Source organism: Betta splendens, chromosome 7 (assembly GCF_900634795.4).
Source record: "Betta splendens chromosome 7, fBetSpl5.4, whole genome shotgun sequence".
Lineage (NCBI taxonomy): Eukaryota > Metazoa > Chordata > Actinopteri > Anabantiformes > Osphronemidae > Betta > Betta splendens.
In genome coordinates this window covers 9796112-9818383 of record NC_040887.2, presented here as the reverse complement: position 1 = coordinate 9818383, position 22272 = coordinate 9796112, and the positions used below count along the sequence as shown (strand labels likewise).

At 46.7% G+C, this 22272-nt stretch overlaps 3 protein-coding genes across 7 annotated transcripts in view; 1 reads left to right on the top strand and 2 right to left on the bottom strand.

The window, feature by feature from the left end:
- Positions 1-2552: 2552 nt before the first annotated feature.
- Positions 2553-11704, top strand: ptpn22 (protein tyrosine phosphatase non-receptor type 22). 2 transcript variants are annotated; one of them, XM_029157295.3, is made up of 26 exons: positions 2553-2836; positions 3598-3706; positions 3944-4020; positions 4098-4193; positions 4285-4323; positions 4430-4501; positions 4697-4756; positions 4965-5107; positions 7248-7314; positions 7416-7493; positions 7630-7716; positions 7985-8486; positions 8567-8653; positions 8734-8799; positions 8922-8993; positions 9113-9249; positions 9367-9394; positions 9496-9600; positions 9708-9785; positions 9879-9997; positions 10075-10102; positions 10251-10313; positions 10565-10662; positions 10735-10765; positions 10850-10931; positions 11016-11704. In XM_029157295.3, the coding sequence occupies exons 1-26, from the start codon at positions 2735-2737 to the stop codon at positions 11062-11064; spliced, it is 2475 nt and encodes an 824-aa protein (XP_029013128.1). In that variant the 5' UTR covers positions 2553-2734; the 3' UTR covers positions 11065-11704. The 2 variants fall into 2 exon arrangements, with proteins under 2 accessions (XP_029013128.1, XP_029013127.1); XM_029157294.3 differs by having other exon boundaries at positions 2556-2836; positions 10850-10927.
- On the bottom strand, positions 11421-17896 carry LOC114859269 (lysine-specific demethylase 9). 2 transcript variants are annotated; one of them, XM_029157296.3, is made up of 7 exons: positions 17249-17896; positions 16312-16973; positions 15953-16090; positions 15221-15363; positions 14948-15115; positions 14740-14848; positions 11421-14654 (listed from the first exon to the last, which is right to left on the bottom strand). In XM_029157296.3, exons 1-7 carry the CDS (start codon positions 17820-17822, stop codon positions 14139-14141), a joined length of 2310 nt encoding a protein of 769 aa, XP_029013129.1. In that variant the 5' UTR covers positions 17823-17896; the 3' UTR covers positions 11421-14138. The 2 variants fall into 2 exon arrangements, with proteins under 2 accessions (XP_029013129.1, XP_029013130.1); XM_029157297.3 differs by having other exon boundaries at positions 16312-16943; positions 17249-17895.
- A 511-nt stretch (positions 17897-18407) lies between these two features.
- Positions 18408-22272, bottom strand: part of magi3a (membrane associated guanylate kinase, WW and PDZ domain containing 3a) — a 73701-nt gene continuing 69836 nt past the window's right edge. Inside the window, exons 21-22 of one of the 3 annotated variants that reach the window (XM_029157284.3) lie at positions 22106-22198; positions 21137-21274 (exon numbers count right to left, since the gene is read on the bottom strand). In XM_029157284.3, coding sequence (XP_029013117.1) covers positions 22146-22198 — 53 coding nt within the window. In that variant the 3' untranslated portion in view covers positions 21137-21274; positions 22106-22145. Of the gene's footprint in view, positions 22199-22272 lie in introns of all 3 variants that reach the window. The other 2 variants (XM_029157282.3, XM_029157283.3) reach the window with 2 other exon arrangements.

Sequence of the window (22272 nt, the reverse complement as noted above, 5' to 3'; positions counted from 1 at the left end):
AGTGAGAGAAAGGAAGTGCTGGGAGCGAGAAGAGGGAATGAAATAATTAGCTTTGTGTGGAAAGAATGGGAATGGCCAAGGGGTTGGGAGTAGGAGACAAGGAAATGGTTTAGGATTAAAAAAAATCAAGAAATTATCAAGATTCTTATTTATTATTCAATATCTGAAGAGTCATCCGAAGCGGGTGAAATATCATCAGGAGTTACTGTTTAACATACAGTAATACACACGTGTGGGTACATTACATATGCAATGATATACGTTGCATTGCTCTAGTTGCTCCATAGATTTAATTATAGGCGAATGGACCAAAGCGTCATTGTTTCTCGTCTTAAGCAACGACAGGATCCTGATTTTTGACTGGCTTTTCAACCTCTGGAAAACACAAGTGCACAGCGTTAAACCGCAGCAGTCGACGTTGCCCTGAGCGTTTCAGTCACGCCGCGGCAAACTATTCTACCCGAAGAGATGAAGCTGATGTGTGGTTTGCTACAGGTGAGTGAAACACTGTCCAATCGTGTGGCGAGCACTTCCCCAATGGTCACACGAGGTCAGCTGACCACCAGAATCTGCTTGATTCTACTAGAAGCTGCCATGACAGGAGCTCCAGGAGCTCCAGCTTCCCAGGAAATCCATGTTTTTACCAGACACTGGTACGAACATCAGACTGTGCTGAAGTACTCACTGTCTTCTAAATAATCTACAACAGTATACAGTTTTAGTGCTATAGGTGCGAGGGAATACAATGGCGGACGGAGCAGTTTCGCTGCAGCATGCTGGCCCCGCCCCTCTCGGCCTAACCACGCCCCTCACGCCTGGCCCCACCCCCCACTTAGCCTGACCATTGCTGGGGCAGGTACAGAGGAAACCAGGAAGCACTAGTTGTAGTTTCTGAGCCTATGGTCTTATGGGAGGAATAAATGATAAATTCTCTGCATAGAAATTATGGATCAATCTGAGTGTCTTTCCATTCTTAAATAGTACCCGAGGTAGTTTTTCTTTAAGCAATGAAAATCAGACATTGTGGTTTAACATTTTACAAACTTATAAAACGGGCCTGGGATCATCTGTTTGTGTGGACCTTGGAAAAAAAACATTAGCATTTGGAACCAAACAAAGGGCAAGTAGTCTTCACTGAACATTTATTGACCACATAAAGTGAAACTGTCAATCTTGAGAGGCTGCTATGATTCCAGTTGGCCACTATATATCACTGTTCTTAAACTGAAGCTTTGAAGGCAATTTAAGTAAAAGCCTCAGAGTTTCATAGGCTTTATCTGCTTATCAGTGGTTGTCACACATCATCTGTGGACAGAGTTTCATTTCCTCTCCACCAACTATAAGCTGATCTGTGTTTGATCCTTTTGCTGTAAGGTTTTATGATGCTTTTCTAGAAATTTGAATGGAAAGTGTGATGCACATTTAGACTCCCCATCCACCTTCATAAGGATGTTATTAGGAAACAATGTTGGATGATGTCAGAAAGAGAAGTTTTAACATTGTGTCAGTGCAGAGGAAGCCACCACAGACCTGCGAAAGTGGGGAATTTGCATTTACTCTTAAAAACGCTCTGTCGTCATGTTTAAAAATTAAAACACCAATAACATTAGGTGTGAGACAGATACAGAAAGGTCTTATGCATAACACAACATTCTTCCTGACAAATACTGCGTATAGGTTGAAAAATGACAGATATCATTAAACACAATAGTAAAAACATCTGCATTAGGGTGTAATGGTACAGCAGTAGCAGTGATATAAGTCTAGCACTCGCACACAGGAAGCTACAGAAGTGGACAGTTGTGGCTGAAGCTTCCTGTAGGTGCGCTGTGGCTTAGAGACAAATGGTTCAAATTGTTATTTTGAGTTATGCAGTAAAGGTCATGGGGATTTAATAGTTTACTGTAGCAGCGGCTTGTGTCATGTATAACTTTTTGTTATACTTCACCATAGAGCCACTAGAGGTCACTGTGCTGCTGTTGCAGTGTCCACCACCTGTTGAATGCGCTCAGGATCATCATCATCATCATCATCATCATCATCATCATCATCATCATCATCATCATCATCATCATCATCAGGTTGGGTCAGGTCAGGTAACATACTGGACATATGTAAACATGCATTATAGAATCATATAAATGGACCAGAATGTTTAAAAAGTCTTAAATGAAGTGAGGCTTTTTTCTGTGAAGAGTTTAAGTGAGTCGTAGGTTTGAGTGAGTCGCTCCCCACTGGCTCAGAACAGCAGGATTTTCAGGATTCCCGTGCCTCTCTTCATCCCTCCTCCTCCTCCTCCTCCTCCTCCTCCTCCTCCCCACAGCCCTCCCTCACGCCTCCCGCGTGTCCTGAATGTCGCCCGACGAGCCAAACCGCCTGCTCGGCTCTAGGAGCAGACGTTCTGATGCATTCACTCGCGTCTCGCTCCGCTTGTGGGTGTTTCCACGCCTGCGTTGCCTCTGCCACACTGTCGCGCAATCGAACACCCGGGTGACTTTAGGACCCAGTGGGAGACACCCAGGGGGCGCGGCAAAATGTCTAATCTGACCACAGAACCTGTTAGCTTACTCTTGCTTCCTCTAAGACAGTTTGCATGCCTCTACGCAATAGTGTCTTGTTGTGAGAGCCGCGGTAGAGAAGTGATCTGTGCGGCTGTTCCCCATGGCCTGTGGACCGGGGCCTTGTGGGACATGCCTGTGAATGGTCCCCTGTTCCAGGCAGGCTACAGCCAGTCATGGAGCATCAGGCCTGGGTTCTGAGGAGCCTGCTGGCCCAGCTGGAGCGACAGGAGGCTGTGGACCAAGAGGCCCCCAACGGCATCGCGGGAGAATTCATGGTCAGTCGAGTTTCCTCTTACTGTATGTTGGATGTGAGTCGTTTAAGTTCTATCGGGTGAAGGATTTTTACAATACAAGGATTTAACAAGTTGCTTTTGTCAGCTCTAATAGAAAACAAAAGTAAAAGACAGAAGGTTGAGGGGCGCAATGTCCTGTTTCGAGCTCGCCAGCTTCTTCCTCTTTACTTGTCATTGAAGGTCGCAGAACAAGGAAGTCCCTTTAACACCTACCAACTGCAGCAGCCGACGAGTCATTCGTCTGACCCCGGCGCCTTCGTTCCCGTGCAGCTACGCTCACACCTATGTATGTGCGCAATAGGAGCAATGAGATGATGTCATACGTGACTCGCCGCTACGGCGAAGTGACATCGTAGCGTTGGAGGACAGCACGCATGTCCTCGCACGCTGCCCCGATCAGGCCCAGAGACGAGGGGTCTGTTGCATCACTTCCTTTAGGGGGACAAAAAGCCCCCTGTGGCGTGAGCCTCTGCATAGAAACACCAGTGTCCGGTAAAAACACGGATCTGCCGGGAGGCTGGAGCTCCTCCATGGCAGCTTCTAGCAGAATCATGCAGATTCTGGTGGTCAGCTGAGCTCGTGTGACCATTGGGGAAGTGCTCGCCACAGTATTTGACCCCGTATTTCACTCAGCAAACCACAAATCAGGAGCTTCAGCCATTGGGGTAGAATAGTTCGGGTAGAAACGCTCAGCGCGACGTCGACTGCTGCGGTTCAACGCTGTGCACTTGTGTTTTTTCCAGAGGTTGAAAAGCCAGTCGACGAAGTACCGCACCGACAGGACCTACCCCTCCAGGGCGGCGGAAAAGCCCGAGAACATCAAGAAGAACCGATACAAGGACATCGTTCCCTGTAGGCTTTGCTAAAAATGTGTACTTGACTCACACTTCCGAGTAAGACGACGGAAATGATAACATGGCGAACGTCTGACGAAAATCAGGATCCCGTCATTGCTTAAGACGAGGAACCATGACGCTTCGGGCCATTCGTCACGCTTTCTATAATTAAATCTATGGAGCAACCAGAGCAATGCAACGCATACCATCGCATATGTACATCTCAGTTTCCACTGTGCTCTTTCTCTTTCAGTTGATCACAGCAGAGTGAAGCTCACTCTGACCACATCTAAATATGACAGCGACTACATCAACGCCAGCTTCATCAAGGTGAGTTCGCGTCGCACGCCATCGCCGCCAGAGCCGCCTGTTCTCACGCGCGCGCCTGTGCTGTGTTTGGGCCGCAGGGAGCGACCCACTCCAGGGCCTACATCGCCACCCAGGGTCCCCTGGCCCACACGGTGCTGGACTTCCTCAGGATGCTGTGGGAGTACAACGTGAAGGTAACGCGCGCGCGCGCGGACAGCGAATGCGGCCGCGCGGTCAAAGCGTTCAGCGTCGTGTGACTCTCGCGTTCTGGCGTCTGTTTGACAGGTCGTCGTCATGGCCTGTCGAGAGTTTGAGATGGGAAAGGTAACTTATGGGGTCGGCCTTCACGGGCCACCACGCACAATCCGCTCTCAGCTGGAGATTTAATTGCGTTCGTGTGTGTGTGTTTCTGACTTTTGTGTGTTTCCAGAAAAAGTGTGAGCGCTACTGGCCGCAGAGCGACGAGCTGGCGTTCGTCTGTGAGCCCTTCACAGTTTACTGTGTACGTATTTACTGTACAGCCGCACTTCCCTATTTTCATGGGTTCCTTTGACTGAGACATGACACATGCAAACGTGTTAGTCCCATATCACGTTTTACAGTGCAACATTTGATTATTGTATTATTGAAATAGAAAATACATCATCATGCATGAGCATTTACATTGAAGATGCGCTGCCGGTCTGTTGTATTTTAGGATTCGGAGGAGGAGAGAGGAGACTATCTGACAAGGACGTTAAGGGTGACTTATCGCAACGTAAGTACCTGTTTACGCCCCGACCGGGAGTCACATTCTCATTGAGACGAGCAGGAGATCATCCGCTTACGTGTTGTCAGCTGCTACATACAGTAGACCTGATGCATAACCTCTGCATGTAAATGTTCAGCTTCCAGGCCGTCACACACGCGTACGACCTTGTCGTGGAGGGCGTTCGCCTAAAGCGTCGTCACTTTTTTTTTTACAGTGCAGCCGAACTTTGAAGCAGCTGCACTATGTGAACTGGCCAGATCACGGTGTACCGGACTCCATCTCCCCCATTCTGCAAATGTTAATTGAGATGCGTCAGTACCAGGCCCACGATGACATTCCGATCTGCATCCACTGCAGGTCAGTCGGACTCCACTACACAACCTAATAACACTAATGTGTGGACATATTGTTTAGACAGGTTTTGAGCTGTCGTTCTGCTTCATTTGCATAATCAAATGAACATACAGCACTATATGATTATGTCATACACATATCTGGCTTTAGTTGAACTACAGTAGTTTTGCTTGAGGACATTGTGGTTCTTAGGTGTATTTTTGCACTTTTTTGCACGTCAAATATGTATAAATATGTAAAAATAAAACACGTAAAGGGAAAGAACTCACTGGACATGAAGGTGATTTTAATAAACTTTAATTTAGTAAGAAGCTAAACCACCACAGATGATACAACACCTTCCAGGCTGAGCACGCACTCGCTGCTGGTCAGCAGCGCTGTGGCTTTGCTTTTCCGTTGCATTGAGTGAGAAACCACGTGTTGAACCACCAGCTCCGGCTAAAACGTCACCATAAAAACTAGTTCAATCAGAAGCAAACTGTTTAAAACTTCAACTTTAAGATACTAGTGATGTTACTGAGACCACGTTGAACCAGCAGCTCATTCATTTGTTAGCTGCAGCTCGACTTCAGAACTAATGAAATAATTGAACTACAGATCAAAGTCGTCTTTAGTTCTTCAGTCGTCAGAGTACGACCATATTTACACTGGCTACATTTAAAACGACAGGTGTTTCAGTTTCCGAGTACTTTTAACACCTTCAGACCAGTCGACTTCTCTGTCTATGTCAAAGCTATGAGGCATCAGGTGATACAGTAAATATGGCAGCAGTTCAGGCAAAGAAATGTGCAGATGTGATTTCTAAAAAAGGACACCATCACCAGAATCAACATTTATCGTTTGTCTTTCCTGTAATTTGTGTTGCAGTAAACTGCAGCTAGACTTGTCACTCGATGTGTGAAAGGACAGTAACCGTGAGGACTCAGTGAGGACGAGTCACACTGTGGTTCTGGCTGTTAGCTTGTCGCTTGTGGCCAGCGTGCCATTAGCAGGTAGACACCTCTCAGCTTTCTGACAGACAGGAAGTGTGTGTAGGTGGCTAGAAACGGACCCGGCACATTCTATCGTAGACATTTCCCCTACATGTTACCAGATCTTACACAGTGGCTGATTTTAAAGACGCGTTTTCCATTTCACTGATATATCATCAGGTTAAAGGAGTTTTACAAAAACAAACAAAAACAGCTGAGGGGGAAACATTTTGGGGTGGAAGAGGGGAACATGTGATGGTGTCATGTGTAGTTTAGTCATATTAACATGGTTTGATCAGTGTGTGTGTTGACTATGTCAAAATACGCTTCATTGTCCCTTTATTCGGAAACTACACAAGACTGTGTGGCAGGAACTGAAACGGAAACCAGGATGATGCACAAAGACTGACTGACTAGAGCCACTAGTCACTTACTTGGAAAGTTTCGTATATAATACACTTTGTCCTTTGAAAATGCTATACAACATGTGGTGCTGTCGCGTTTGACTGTATGACTCACCTTTTAACTAAACTGGAAATAAATAAAGGAGCTAAAGGTGATATGAAAACACTGTACAGTGTGACGTACCCACGTCATTTGGGGGATGATGTGTCACGGAGGGAATGTTTAGTCAGCGGCGGATTCCTCTGCACACACAGACGCTATCACACAGTCATTACGAGAGGGAGATCGCTGCCACACGTCTGTTGACAGTTCAGTCAGATACAGTAGTTTTTAAAATAGTCCCATTATTTTAACCCGTTATTTATTAGGCTTTAAATAGCCTAATGATCATTATAATTATATATAACACAGACAACAGAGGTGTTTTCTGTAATAATCAATGATGATGACAGCAAACAATAATGCTCGGTGTTACTGTAGAACGGAACAAAGTCATTAAAGGATGTTATGTTTGTACTGATGAGGTATAAAGTGACGTTCAAAAGGGAACTGGATATGTAAACTAATACATGTGGGCCACAATTTATATTGTAGCTAATGTACAGTATGTACTGTAGACGTGCTGCTTCTAACGCATCATGAGCAGCTTCTCAAAACCTCCAACAATAAACTTTATAGTTTTGAGTCTTACACAGCTTTTATTTATCAATATATTTTACAGTTGCAATGTTATTTCATAATAATCCACTCTCTATGATTTTTTGCAGTGCCGGCTGTGGAAGAACAGGAGTTCTGTGTGTCATTGATTACACCTGGAACCTCCTCAAGAAGCAGGTGACGTATTCCAGCTTTAGCGCCCTGCGTTCGTACTCCTGTAGTAAAATGTCAGAGAGAGAGCTCCAGCCGTGACGTGCTGCGTGTGTGACTGCTTTTAGACGATCCCTCCAGACTTCTGCATCTTTGACGTGGTACAAACCATGAGAACTGAGAGGCCGTCTGTGGTTCAGACCAAGGTGAGTGCCCATTTATCAGGTCAAACCCATCGCGTAGACCATTTGCACTTTCTTTTAATCTTTCAAAGGCGTTTTAATGATTAATGTCCCGTTGGCCGTGTTGAACATAACCTCTTTTTTCATTATTTACACCCAGGAACAATACGAGCTGGTCTACAAAACCATTAAGATGCTGTTCATGAGATATCTGGAGTCGATGGAGGCCCCGGGCTACATAAACGTGGTGGGTAAACAGCGAGCTGACGAACACACAGCAACTGTGGCACCAGCAGCAGAGAGAGCGGCGGTGGCAGGGTTTCATGTGGTTTCAGTTGCATTAATACGGAACGAACGTGTGATCGTAGTGGAAAAATCATCAAAACGCTGAAGACGAGTCGTTAGTGACGAGTTCAGTTACAGCCCTTAGATTTGACTCAATTGAAATGTTTGTTCTGCTTAACTTAATTTTAACCTCTATTCGTGCCTTTGCCGCCTCTCTTCCGCGCGTCCAGCCGCCCCCGTGGCTGCTCCCCGACCCGGACGAGGAGCCCGACCTGCTGCCACAGCTGCAGCAGCTGCTGGCCGAGGAGCGCGCGCTCCTGGAGCGCCGCGCGGCGCCGTCGCCGTCGCCGCCCGCCTCGGAGACGCGCGCCGGCGCCCGAGACGAGCGGGCGCGCGAGCACACGTGGCGCCCGTCGCAGCCCTTCGACGACGCCCGGCGCCCCGCTCCCTGCGGACCCGTGGAGCTCGGGCCGCCGCCGGGCCCCGCGGCGGAGGAGGCGAGCCGGGAAGGCGACACTCCACCTCTGAACCGCCCGCCGTCCCCCAGCGTCTCCCAAACGGTGTGTCTGATGGTGGAGGACCCGTACTTTGACGCCTCCGTGAGCTCCCGTTCATCAGAGGCCTCAAAAGACCCCGACGAGGACGTCGACCAGTGGACGACCACCCCTGTTTTCAAGACCCCCTCGCTGTTTTTGAACGACCAGACCCTGGATCTCCCCCCCGAGGGCTCAGGTAAAGGGGCATCTTCGTGTAGATTTTATGATCAGAACCGTAGACAGCCCATGACGTCACTGACGGAATTATTCTGGCAGGTGCCGTCGCCGCTCGCGCAGACGAGGACTCGCCTCCACCGCTGCCTGAACGCACCCCCGAATCCTACGTTCTGGCCGATGACGCAGGTTGGTGCCGTCGCTCTGAAGCTGTGACGTTAGCGTTTTGTGGCACATTCTGACGCGTAACGCGACGTTGTCCCACTCAGTGCCCCGTCAGGCGTTAGTCATCATTCCAGCCAACGCTGCTGCCGAGGCCCTCAGGGAGCTGGGAGGTGAGGCGTTGGTGAAAACTGAAGCTCGAAGCTGCTTTTCCTTCACGTAGAACAAAAATAAACACATTATATTTTTCCCAAATTTTCCAAAATGAACTAAAGTCTCATTTACGTGGTTTTAGGCAGTCCCCCTTCACCTGTTCCCCCGCTGCCAGAGAGAACACCAGAGTCCTATGAGCTGGCTATTGATGAAGGTACAGTGCATACTCTGTATAGAATTAATCATTATATTACACAGTCTGTCATATATGAGCATATTCTGCTCACAGTGAATGTGTGATTATGCCGTGCTTTGATCCCGCTGGCCTTTCAGCCCCTGTGAAGCCCAACTCAAACCTGGCCCCTGGGCTGAGCCTGCACAGAATAGGAACGTCTTCCGAGTGGTCGGGAAACTCAGCACCAGCCGCCACAGACGCTCACAGCGAGACCCGGAGCTGGATGAGGAGTAAAGTAAGAAAAGCTAGTATAGCTCCACAGTAACACAAACATAGCGTAGCGTTGTCTATAGAAACATGAGTCATTTCGTCCCTTTTTTATCTAAATACCACATCCTTCTTTTTCTTGTAGAGCCTGAGAGTAAAAACAAGCTTCGCAGGTAGGATATGTATAGTAACGCACGTCATCTCATGATGATCTCATCATGGCGTCACCCTGTGTGCTGACTCGAACTTCTTGTATCTGCTTGTGATTTTGCAGCCTCAGCACCAAGTACACATTTTGATTTTGCACAAAGCCCATCTTCGGCCCCTCGGCCTCTGTACCCACCTCTGAGCCCTCTGACCCCGGCGCCACTCCCTCACAGTAAGAACAGCAACGACTACTCCACAAACATATCTATGGATTTTTTTAGCTGTAGACATATCATACTATCTCAGAAGAGGAGTGAAAATGTTCTGGCTATTATTCAGGTTGTGCAGCTGAGAACAACGTGATAGCTGCACTGCCTGACAGGACCCCGGACTCCTTCGTCCTCAGCACAGAGCAGAGTGAGAGCGCGTCCTCCTCTTCCTCACATCAGCGGCTGCAGCACCCGCTGCTTCCTACAAACCTTCTTCACTTATTCCGCTTCCTACCGACAGATCACCAGCCCGCCGTGAGGAGCGCCCAGACCCTCTCTCCACAGGTGGGCAGGTCGTCTGAGTGGGACGGCACCTCTCAGCCCAAGAGGTTCCTGGACGTGGTCAAGAGCAGGAGCAAGGTAATGAGGCTGATCACTCCCTGCATCACATGCTACATTTGTGTTCAGATCGTCACGCGTTCTGTTGTTTCCTCCAGAGCGTTCGAGCTAAAACCTCAACGCAAGGTAAGAAAACGGTTTTAAGTCTGTGCTTTAAATAAATGAGGCTACTTTGGTTCCTGGTAAATCTTTGTGTTTTTTGTTGCCTACTTCGTTATTTCTCCACGTCGGTACACTTTCGCCCTGTAGTTCATTAGCGTTTCGTTTCCTGCAGAGCCCCTCGCTGCCTTTCGGCCGCTCACTCCACCTCCTGTGCTCGTGGCTGCAGCAGGAAGTGGTGAGTAGCTTCAGACAGTCAAGGTGTCGCACTGCCGCCCTGACACACGCCATCATTGAGACACATGTCAGTACTTGGTTTGAAATAAATGAGTGTGACGTCCAGCCACGTACGTAGTATTACAAATCTAAACAGGGGTCACTGCAGGTTATACAATGAAAACCTACAGATTATAGTCAGCGGCGCAAGAGAAGAAAAGGTGCATCAAAGTGACAGAGTCAGTTCACTTCCTCTGTTTCTGTTCTCGTCAGCGCCAGTGGAGCCGTGTGACGTGAGACCATCCCAGAGCTCCGAAGGGTCCGCAAGCAAAGCAGAACCAAGCAACGATAAGGTCATGGGCAGAACAAAGGTAAGAAAAAAGATACAGATACAGGTCTGTAGAAGTAAACCGGTTTAAACGTCTTCTTTTTCTTTTCTGCAGAGTTTGAAGTTCTTTAGACACAAACTAAAAAGTAAGTTACTACAACTGTGACTCAGTGAGAGCACTGATCTCTGTACAGTTTGTTTAAGACTAATGGTGAAAATCATTCCATCAGTTAAAACGGCTCCTCCTCCACCTCCGACTCAACCTGTAGCAGCACCTGATGTGTCTTTACCTGCTTTCTTTAAATTTGGTAGGTCTGTGTCTTCAACCCTTTTTGTGACACATCTATATATTTTCTACTTGAACATACTTTCACGGTGCATTTCCCTTATGACTAGGATTTGGGAATCGCTTTGGAAAGCCAAAAGGCCCCAGAAGTTATCCTGAGTCCTGGATTTGATCCTTGAAGGCAGAGCTTTTCTGCACGTGATGAACTTGCTGGGAGGTTTGAGGGCCCCTTGAAGATACAGTAGAATCCTCTGGATCTGAAAAGGTCTGAAGGCTTCAGCACAGTCAGCGCAAACAGGAAACGCTGTGTCACTAGCTTCAATGTATTTATTCATAAGCATAAAAACTAAATCCAACCAATGCCACCTTGAACAAAACAAACTCTGAGTTTTGAATATTTAATCAAAAACATAATTTCTAGAATGTATTGCTTGAAGAGGTGTATGACCGGCAGTGATGTTTCAATGCTCGAGGCAACGCTGCAAAACCAGCGTGAGGAAATGTTTATGTGCATGTGTGTTTGTGTGTGTGTGTGTGTGTGTGTGTGTGTGTGTGTGTGTGTGTGTGTGTGTGTGTGCATGTGCGCTTTTGGAATTCCAGTGCTTCTGGGTTATTCAGGATGTTATAGCGTTTAGGTTTATCTTGTTCATGGTCACGTGCTACGACAGTGGATGTTACTTTTTTAAAATAATAAATGTGTTTCGCTGAATGTGATGCATATTAAATATGCATAGAATGCAACTACTTTGCTAAACTTTGTTACACAGAAAATTAATTTATTAAAAATGCTGAACTCCAATGTTATTCGTTTTGTTTGTTCATACTGAACAAGGAGATCCACAAAGTATGGTTAAAGACCTCGAGAGAACATAAAAATACGATAGCATATACAGAAGAAAGCCCAAATGAACTAGCTCTGCGCAACAGTGGGAAGAAGCCCCCCCAACAGAAAATGTCCTGTTCAACACTAAAACCTTTAAATTTTGTATTCCAATCTGACTGAGCTTTTATAAATCCAATAGTTGTAAATTATCCTTTGTTAAGATGATAACATTCAAAATATATAAATTCCAGAGATAAAATGATGAATCCCAAAAGGAGGAAAATTGAACTAAATCCACAGTAGTACGGTTCCAGAAAATTAGTAAATTCCCAGAGGTGAAAAGCTAAGTTAATCCACAGTAATAAGGTGAGGTTCCATAAAATTAGTAAACTCCCAAAGTGTGGAGTCCAAAGCAGTAATCCTCATGTAGGAAAAATGACTAAGTCCAGAGCAGTAAGGTCCAGGTTTGACAAAGCGTTTATTCCCCAGAAAAGTGACAGAAGACAGGATCGACTGGGACTTTTTGGTCACAAAATCACCTCATAAACCTGTTGCTCACGGGGTTGGATTCAGCTTCCCGGACGTTAGATCATCATCTTGATCTTTTACGGTGTTTTTCACCATTATTCTATTATATTTGTACCCAATCATAATGGTCTTGGTGGTACTACACTTCTGTTGCACATCAGGTCTCCTCCATCAAACACATGACCCAGTGGGTGCTGTTACCCTCACATGCCACAGTAGGTGCTGTTTTATTCTGTAACCTTGTCTTCTTGAATCTCAGTTACTTTATAAACTTTATGAATTATTACACAACCAAAGAAAGGTCAAAGACTATCAACATATCTCTAGGAAGGTGTAGGAGAGGAAGACGCACGAATAAGGGAGAGAAGAGACAATGGTGTCATGTAAATGAATGAAATGAGGAACAGTGGAGAAGCTACAGAAGTCGGTAACTTAAAACTAAATTCCTAAAACACATACGACCAAAGGCTGATGTGTCACATCTTTTGATTTATTTCCACATTGATTTATTATTTCCAGGTCGTGTGATCGCTGACAAACAGAAAGAGACACTCTGCTTTTGTCCAATGTGCACGAGGGGCATGGTGGTTTCCATGGTTGCAGGCGACATGCAGATGTGGAAAGAAAACACAGTCACGTGATTTGCTTTTTAACGTAGTGAAAACTAAATACATCAAAGTCGCTTGACCGACAGCCGGCTGAGTCGTCTACAAATGAACACAGTTAAAAGCAAGGCTCAATGTATACAAGGCACTCAACAAAGTCAGTGGTGCTCACTCACTTTATACAGAACTCAGGAAACATCTGCGAAGTTTAAATCGCCGTTCAGGTTAGCTGATCTTCACCTTTTGCAACATTTTTAAAAGGAATTCATTGGTGTCGTTGTTTAGGTTTAATGGACATCCTCCTCTGACGTGACATCTGAACTCACAAACGACCATGGGATCTCTACAACGGTGCCTTCATCAACCCAGTGGTTGATAGAACTGTGAATGGATTTCAACCAGATGAAGAAGTAGTGCACGGACAACATTCACACACCCCCAACTCGAACACTAGGATACGCTAGAATATTTACACCAAAATCTGAGGATTCAGACCATTATTGCTGCCCCAGCTCTGGTTCCTTTGTCATTTAGAGGAGCTCAGACAGTTACAAACCTATGGTCATATGTTGACTTCAATCTTAAGAAAATAAATAAAATATCAAAATACTTCTGACAGTAAAAAAAGGACATTGTATAAAATTACTTAAATTAGAAGTGATTTAACTTATAAAGCTGAACCAATGTTTTAAGTGCTTTGTTTGAATATAAACGAATGGGTCTCATCTTCAGTCCCAAATATATTTCCTATTTTCCTGTATTCACTGTTTATGGCCAACCTGTGAATTCCAGTATGTGTAACGTAATACTATACATTTATAAGACCAAAAGACTATGTCCCCAGTCTAATGAACGCGATCGTCTGAAGAATGAAAGAAGGAATGAAGCAGCGTAACGTCAGTATCGGGATATTCAACACAAACGATCAGTCTACCTGCTTTTGTGACGTCCGTCGTCACATAACTGTACAAAAGTCACAGCTAAAGCCTAAACACACATTAAAAAAAATGTCCGCACCAAAACAAGCGTGGACACTTTTTTGTCAGTTTTAAAAATAACATTCTCTTTACATGAGATAGTAGAAAGTTCCAGTTTAGACGCAACCAAACATGAACAATACACAGCACACAGTTCAAATAAACATACTTGAAAATGAAAAAACACATTTGAAGATTAAAGATTAAAAAGTTTAAGGTGAGGAGTTTCCTGATTGACATAAATGTCAGTCTTAGTGTAAAATCCTTCCTCCGGCAGCGGACAGGAAGCGGGAGAGCAGGTCATTTGGGAAAGGCTGCAGAGTGGCCAAGCGCTTTAGGAACAGTGGCTTCTTTTGCAGATGTACAACCAGCTCGGTCTGGCGCCAGATAAAAATGTGGATCCTGGTATGTTGGGGGCGGATGGGTGGATTTGGTGGGTTGCGGGGGGGCCGGCTGGGGCTCCTGGGGAGGTGTCGCCGGCCTCTGGAACTCTGGCTCCTCGGTCGTGGCCACGCCTCCGTTGATGCTCTCGCTCTGAGGCCTCGCGCAGGAGACGGCCTCGGGCCGGGCGGGCGAGGAGGAGAAGGCCGGGTTGAGCCCATTGGGCTGCTCCTCCTCCTTGACCTTCTCCTCCGGCTGGTACCGTTTGAGCCGGATGTGCCACGCCAGGCTGCAGACGGCCGACACCGTCTTGAACTGGTGGATGACGTTGCGCGGGATGAAGTAAATGTCGTCGTCGCAGAGCTGGACGCGCACGTAGCGGATGCCCTCTCGCCTCAGCTGGTTGAGCTTGGCGTCATCCACCCACTGGACACACTGCACGGAGACACAGGGCGTCTAAGTGTTTGAATGGTCCAACGCCACACATTCTGTTTAGTTACATGAGAATCCCACTTCTCACCTGAGACACCGGGGGCTCGTAGAGATCCAGCTGCAGCCTCTGGACCACTTCGTTGAAGTCGCCAGCATGGAAGCACACCACATCTTTAGTTATCCGAGGTCGGCTGTTCCTGTAAGAGATTACACAGCAGCGCAATTTATCATCCACGCTCCTTTATCCAGTTACATATCAAATTAAAGTAAAAACGAGCAAATCAAAAGACACTTGCCATTCCCCGAACTGCACTGCCTTCAGTACCCCCACAGCAGCAGTGCTCTGCCAGTCAAAACTCTGGCCTACGTGGTCGGCGTGGGCCTTGGTCCGGTCCTCAAACAGAACTTCTCTGGGTTCGCTTGCTCTCGGCAAGTAGTGCAGATTTTTGATCTCATTCATGGACCTGGGAAGAAATAGGAAACAGATGTTTTGCTGTACATGTACGTACCTAATCTGGTACAATCTGACAACATGATGTTGATGTGGTTCGTTTTAGCTGTGCTTGTACCTGCGGCGCTTAAAGGGCGACTTGGGCATGTCGGCGGTGGGAACCATTTGTTCTCCGGGTCGCACCCACATTATGGGCCCGTCATCACTCTGAGAGCGACAGTCCATGGTCAGGCTCGACAGGGTTCCCCATGGCAGGGTCATCTATAGGGACACACAGAGGCACAGCTGTGAGTTTCAGCTCGAAGCTCATGATCAGATTTAAAAGGCAAATTGGGATTTTTAATTTTTCTAACGCTTTAGGGAAGTGAGAGGAGATGTTGATATGGACTACACTCAGGTGAAGTGGGTTTAGTGGAACATCCTTTTACTTGTGCCCTGGAGTCGCCAAACTACTGTTTGCAAGACTCTGCTCGGCAAACAAATGACCAACGTCACATGACTTTGGGGTTTTGTGGTCGGAATTAAAGAGGAACCTGACCCCAAAAGCAAGAAGTACGAGTAATGATACGTGCCTCAGCTTGACCTTAATAAGGGTACTGCAGGCAGCAATGAAATAACACATTGTATGGTGAAACAATACCTTTTTGTATGAATTATAGCAGTATTTATTTACTGTAAGCTGATAGAAAAGTAACCCTATTCTATATGTATTACAAAGATGTAAACTTTATCAATTTTATCCAATATTCGTCCCAGTTATTCTGCAATTTTCTTTGGCATATTACACATTATACATTACATGTATATATAATAATATAATGAAATGATTCCTGTGAGTAATGCCTTCTACCTTAAGGAAGGGCGACTCTTCCAGCATGTCAAGGAACTCTGGGAAATAGTCTCCAACTTCCTCGTCCACGGCACCCACCAGGCTGATCTGCCTCATGGGTCCAGCCCGGTACGTTCCTGAACAGTAGGTACGGTTCACCTTGAACAGAAGAGGCACATTAATTTATTTACGTCATTCAGTGTCATACGTCTCACACAATCACGTCCAGAGATGAAGGTCATTGCTACATTTAAACCCAAATTTCCATTTTCAACCCAATCAGCAGAGTCTCACAAAATGACAACTGCTGCCAGAGGGTCCGTGACCACAACCCAACACTTTAAGGCCGGAGAGACCAGCTGTCGCTGCACATACAGTACCTGAGAGTGGAAGTTGGCGATAGTGGTGGTCTCGATGTCTTTCTTGCCCAGTATCTCCACTTTCACTGGCGTGCTGGGGAAGTTAAAGGCAAAGTAATCCAGGAAGTCAGGTAGATAGGACGCCGCCCTGTGCACCACCGTCAAAGCGTACTTGGCCGCGCCCCGCGGGCTCTCCGCAAAGGCCAGCTCCAGGAACTCCCGGGCAAAGCCGTCCATCTCGGCCGGAGCCAGACAGGCCAACTCGTCGGCGTAGGCGTGCAGCACCGACCCCCCGCCGTTGGCCTGCTTCTCCTCGTGCATGAAGCGGCCGTACCACGAGCCCGTCTGCAGACACGCGCTGCGGATGCAGTGGTCCTGATGCGAGAGGAAGGGGCCGTGTCCCAGTTTGAGCGCGTGGAGGTAGGACTGCTGCTTGAGGCCGTCGTCGCGCTTCGCCGCGGCGGACGGCGGCGCGTCGGAGCCGAGCGGCGGACGGAGGTCGGCGCCGGCGGTCTGCACCGCTTTGTTGCGCGTGCAGCGCGCCTTCTTGGCGCCGTGCTCGTCCTCGCGATGCTTCTTCTTCCTCTTTTTCTTCTTCAGGAGATATTCCTCCAGAGTCAGAGACTTGACGTTCTCATTGTGAGGCCTCGGTTCTACAGGTAAAGAAGGAGAAGTCACAAAAACTGTGACCAATACAAATAAGTATTGATGATACTTCACACTTTGTTCCACAGATATTCCCAAACCTACAATTTTCCCAGACCACAAATGATTAATTACATTTTAATTACATACAATTATAAGACCCAATAATGAAAGGTGCTATACAGTAAAAGTTACAGGTGACTGAAATCTGTTCCTAAATCCTCTAAACTGGTCCCTACATTTATTCTTAGACGCTCCCTAAAGCCTACAGACTTTTTTCATCACTGTAGAAGCACCAAACGACAACACTCACCCTTGTTTTTATTGAGCTCCACGTGCTTGACATTCGCGTTCTCCGCGTTCTCCTTCTTGGGCTTGGCTTTCACCTCCGCGTCCCTGGGCTTCTCCTGGAAGTCGCGCGGCTGGGCCTTGACCACTTTGAGGGGCGTGAAGGTGAAGAGCGCGGGCGGCTCCGACGGCGCCGCGCGCCTCTTCTGCAGCTGCTCCGCGGGCTTCCGCGGGGAGGGCGAGGGCACCGCGGGCTGGAGGCTCTTCTGCGCGCCGTTGCTGAGGCCGTGGCCGTGCTGCTGCTGGTGGTGGCGGCTGTGCAGCACGCGCTCGTCCCCGCTGAAGTTGACGGCTTTGGGACTGGGCTGCAGCTGATGCGGCTGGAGGCTCCGGTGCTCGCCGTGCTGGTGGTGGCTGTTGTGGTGGTGGTGGTGGTGGTGATGGAGCTTCACTTTCTTCTCCAGCCTCTCCCGTTTGTCAGCGGAGGGCGACAGCTCCCGTTTCTTCTTTTTCTTCTTCTCCTTGAGGAATCGATCCAGACTGCACCTCACCTTTTCTTCTGACACTTTCGCACGGTGCAAGTCGACTTGAGCTGCCATCTTTGCACGTACTGTACATTTAAAGGACTCAGAAGTCCTACTGCGCAAGTCCTCGAAAAATTGTAGTCCCCCTGTCAGTAATTTGTAGTTTTTGCCAGTATTTTGGATCTGTTGCGCACGCGCACCGTGTGGAACTGTGGTTGATGTAGTTGGCTGAGTAGCAAGGGAACATGGGAGTTGGCGTGTATACGGTGCCGAATGCGTGCGGCTTCGCACGCACTCACTCCCGGTCAACTGACGTCATTGCCGATTTAACCAGAGCCGCTAGGGGGCGCTGCTACACGCTCTACAATGTATTACATTATGGCATGAAACGCAAGCAAGTTTATTATCTTTTGAATAGAGTCATTTTACAAAATGGTTACAAAATGATAAAATAAAATATAATACTAGTTAATAGACCCACCATTTAAGTTGCAGAATTATTTATATATAAAAAGGGGAAAAAATAATATTATTACATTTTAGTTATTTTTTTACGAGTTTTCTTACTTTAGTATTTTATTTTTCTACCAGAGTAGTTTATAGTAACAGTTTGTTACTTTATAAATATCTAACCCCATCAATAAAAGAGCACAACATCTGTTGTATTTATTCAGTAAACCTTTATTCATCAGTGCATGAACAGAATGCCATGAACAGATTCTTTTGACCCCCTTTATATTATTTCCTCTCAGTTCTCTTAAAAAAATAATGAAACAATTTACAGAGGATTTTTTCTGCATGAAGGCAATATTTTTTTACAGGTGCTATACAATTTATAAACATTTACAACTACAACATGATGTCAAAACTAAAAGACTTGTATATGCTAAAGCAATGCAAGGCCACAGTATCATACATGATGAAGATGTGGATAATAAAGAATACAGTAGGCCGTCATTCAATAACAAAATGGACAAACGATTCGGAAAAGCAGAGTATGAAGCACTAGATGGCGCTCTACTCCACAACACATGAAATAACTAAGTCTGGTGTTCTGAGCATTGCACACACGTGATCCCAATAAATAATTTCTTTTTCACGAGACTAAGATCACTGTTTCTTTAATATAGTCATTTCCTATGATCCTTCTAAAGGACCAGAGCTATGCACTAAAGTCACTTCCTTCAGCAGGAAATGAGCTGCTTACATTTGTATAGATTGAGAGTCATGACCCCCTTGATTATTATCAAATAAGCAAAAATATGAATACAACTTTTTTATTATCTCGCATTAAGGGTGATGTACTAAATAAAGCATTCATTAAAAAATACATTTGTAGCCTTTTGTGCCTATATTTTTTTGTATGATGATAAAAAATATCTTCTCACAATATCGTCTCACTTCTTACAATCAAGTTCTGTTCTGATCAGCTCAATAACATACAGTATGCGTCAGTACAGTATATGCGTTTTAGGTTGTGCTAAATAACATAGCTTCCCGAGTAAGTAGGGTCAATGCTACATGTACAGCAACATCTAAAATACATAGGCCTACCAGTCAGCTTGTATACACACACACACACACACACACACACGTAGCCAGAGGACGTAGAACACACCTGCTAACAGTAGACATTATGCATCAGGCTTGTGTCACTGTTTACACATGATAAAATCATAGAAATAAAATGTATAGATTGTTTAGTATTTCACTTATCTACACATTCTATTTATTAGGTTTAAGTCCACATCAAAAGTGAAATGACTCAGAATGGATATGACTACTAACAGATTTGTTTACATATAATTTCAATAAATTACCTTATGCTTTATAATTATCACACATAACAAACGATTGAACTATAACCACAAGTATCTGGTCTGCTGATTGATGCATATAAAGCTCCGGGATAATCTGTCCACCATCTGATGAGGTTATGGCATCAGAGTATTTCACAGTCTTCGCATACATGCGAACGCGTGTCTCACGAGCTGCCAGGCTACAAAGACCGCACAACTGTTTGAAGACACTCTGTCACCCTCATCTGGGCTGATTTTTAAAAAAAAGTTCTTGGTATCAGTGACAGCAGCGATGACTCAGTGTCACCAGCAGAAGCTTGAGTGATTGCATGGATACGATTCAAACCTCCCAACCTTCAACGTGACGAATAAAGAATCCTTCATTGATGTGGGTAAAGAGGTTGTTTTGAGTTCATCCAATTACCTACGAACCGTTCTCACAGTGAGTGCGACGCGAAGCAGCTTCATCGCAACCGGAGCGCGGCGTCCGAGCGCCACGGAACCCAAGGCTCCGCCCCCTTCCGCCGCCAAAGTACAAATACTCCTGTAGGTAGAGTCACGTCATGAGCAGCTTGATGCAAACTGCCGAGGCAAACATGGGTGAACCGAAAACCAAACACACACACGCACACACGTGACCGTAAGCAGTGAGAAACTATGACGCTAGTTACACAGTGATCTGCTTTCTCTGACATCGGAGAAAAAAACAAAAACAAAAAAAAAAAAAACGTAAAACTTGTAGAGGCTCAGCTTTTTTTTAACGTGCGTGGAAAGTTTTAGGAAGATCTCACACGTCTGCATAGGACGTCTCCACTTGGGACTGGATCTTGGCCGTGCTGGGGACTTTCCACGGGCCGGGGGTGATGGGGGCCTTTTTGCTGGCGCCGGTCCCGTTGCAGCTGGGGTCCTGGATGCTGGAACCTCTGGGGTCCTTTCTATTCCCCTCCTCAGCTGTCCCGTGGTGTTTGCTCTCCTGATACTCTCTGTCCCCCCTCTGCCGCCCGCCCCTCTGGCCCAGGGTGCCGCTGTCGCTATCAGAACCGGCCCCGGAATAGGGCTTTTGTGCCGCCGCTGCTTCTTGTTCCGCCCTTCTGCCCTTCCTGTGGCCGTCGCTGCTCACCCAGGGTTTGTCTGCACCCTCCGCAGCCTCCGCCTCCTGCCAGTAAGCTGCATCCTCGTCCCTGAGCCTCCGGTTCTTCCCGTCCCTGGAGGCCGTGCTAGGCTGCTGGCCAGCTGGATGCCTGGGGCTCTGGGGTTCTTCCGGGCCAGGGTCATTTTCCCTGGCCCGGCGATCTCTCTGCCCTTGGGCTTTCCTCTCCCTTTTCATATCTTCCAAAGATGCGCTGTGGCTTCGATCTATTTGTTGTCTAGGGCTCTGGGAGCGCTCCCCACGTTCGGCCCAGTCTTCGGTGGCTTTTTTAGGACTAGCAGCCTTGGGGTCGCTCCAGCTTGCTTTTCCAGTCAGAGCACTGGGACTGGTGGCGCTCCTCTGGTTTTGATGGGACAGCTGCTGGCCTCTCGACTTGTTCGCCTGCCCAGCGCCAGAGGACCCGGGTGCCCTGGGATCCCCTCCACAGATCTCATCATAGGCGGACACATTGGGTGAAGACGGTGACAGCTCCGAGGTAGAGAGGGAGACAGAGGACGGGGAGGCTGGAGATGAGTGCACGTCGGATGCAGAGAATCTGGGAAAGCTCGAGGTTGGAAGGGTTACTTTGTCTTTTGAACCTGGGAAGAAGGCAGCAGAGGGTAAGAAACAGCCCCGGATGAGCAAACAGGTAAAGTATCTCCCATTCGAGATATTTGATGAAAGCTAATTATGTGTGTCATGCAACTGAAGCAAAATATCCTGCAAAAAAACGTTTTCCATCTAGCCCATGTTCTTAAATAAGCCTCTGCTAGATCCTTCTAAATATTTGCTTTGCTTATTTCCTTGTTTGAGATCTATATCAGTCATCAACACAGCCGTGAATGAAAAAGGTGCCAGTATTCACCCAACACTGACATTTCAATTTTCCCCTGAGCCGATAAGAATTGCACAGCTGTGATCGAGGCAGATATGTGCAGCGGAAAACCAGCGAGGGTGATGGACTTAGTGGCGCTGAAATGAGCTTTTGGATTTCCAGGAGCAACAACTCATAGAAATTCGTTCTAATTTGGTCTTTGGGTTGAAGGTTTGATGCCAGTGAACGCACCCAGATCCTTTAACAGATAGCCACCGATCAATAACTGCTTAGGGGACTTTGCTTCAGGTCCCTGTCGTACTTCACACTCAGGTTGAGGTGTGCGTTCAGTGGCACCAGTGGAACAGAAAAAGAAACAAACAAACTAGTTGAGGCCCTGAAACCTCCCAGGGCTCCTGCAGGTCTGTTCATTCTTCTAGGACTCACTGCTTTAGTTCAGCCCTCCAGAGAAGAGTCCAGCTCTTGCTTACACGTTTACCTAACTGCTCTACAGTATTTAGGATTGGGAGAATGGGAATGAAGTACAAGACAGAAAACAACACTTAAGTCTTGGAGATGAATTATTTAAAAGGAGATGTAGTAGCACAAGGTTTACCCAGATTATTAGGGACAGACCAAGAAAAGCAGTGAGGCCTTTAGTGATGCTCTGGTTTCATGTAGAAGCACAGGGTGGAAGAAGAGTTCAGACCTATAGGAGGAAAAGATAAATAGGTAGAAAACAGACAGGCGAAAGCTGGTGCCGGTGCAGAGAGCATAGAAGCA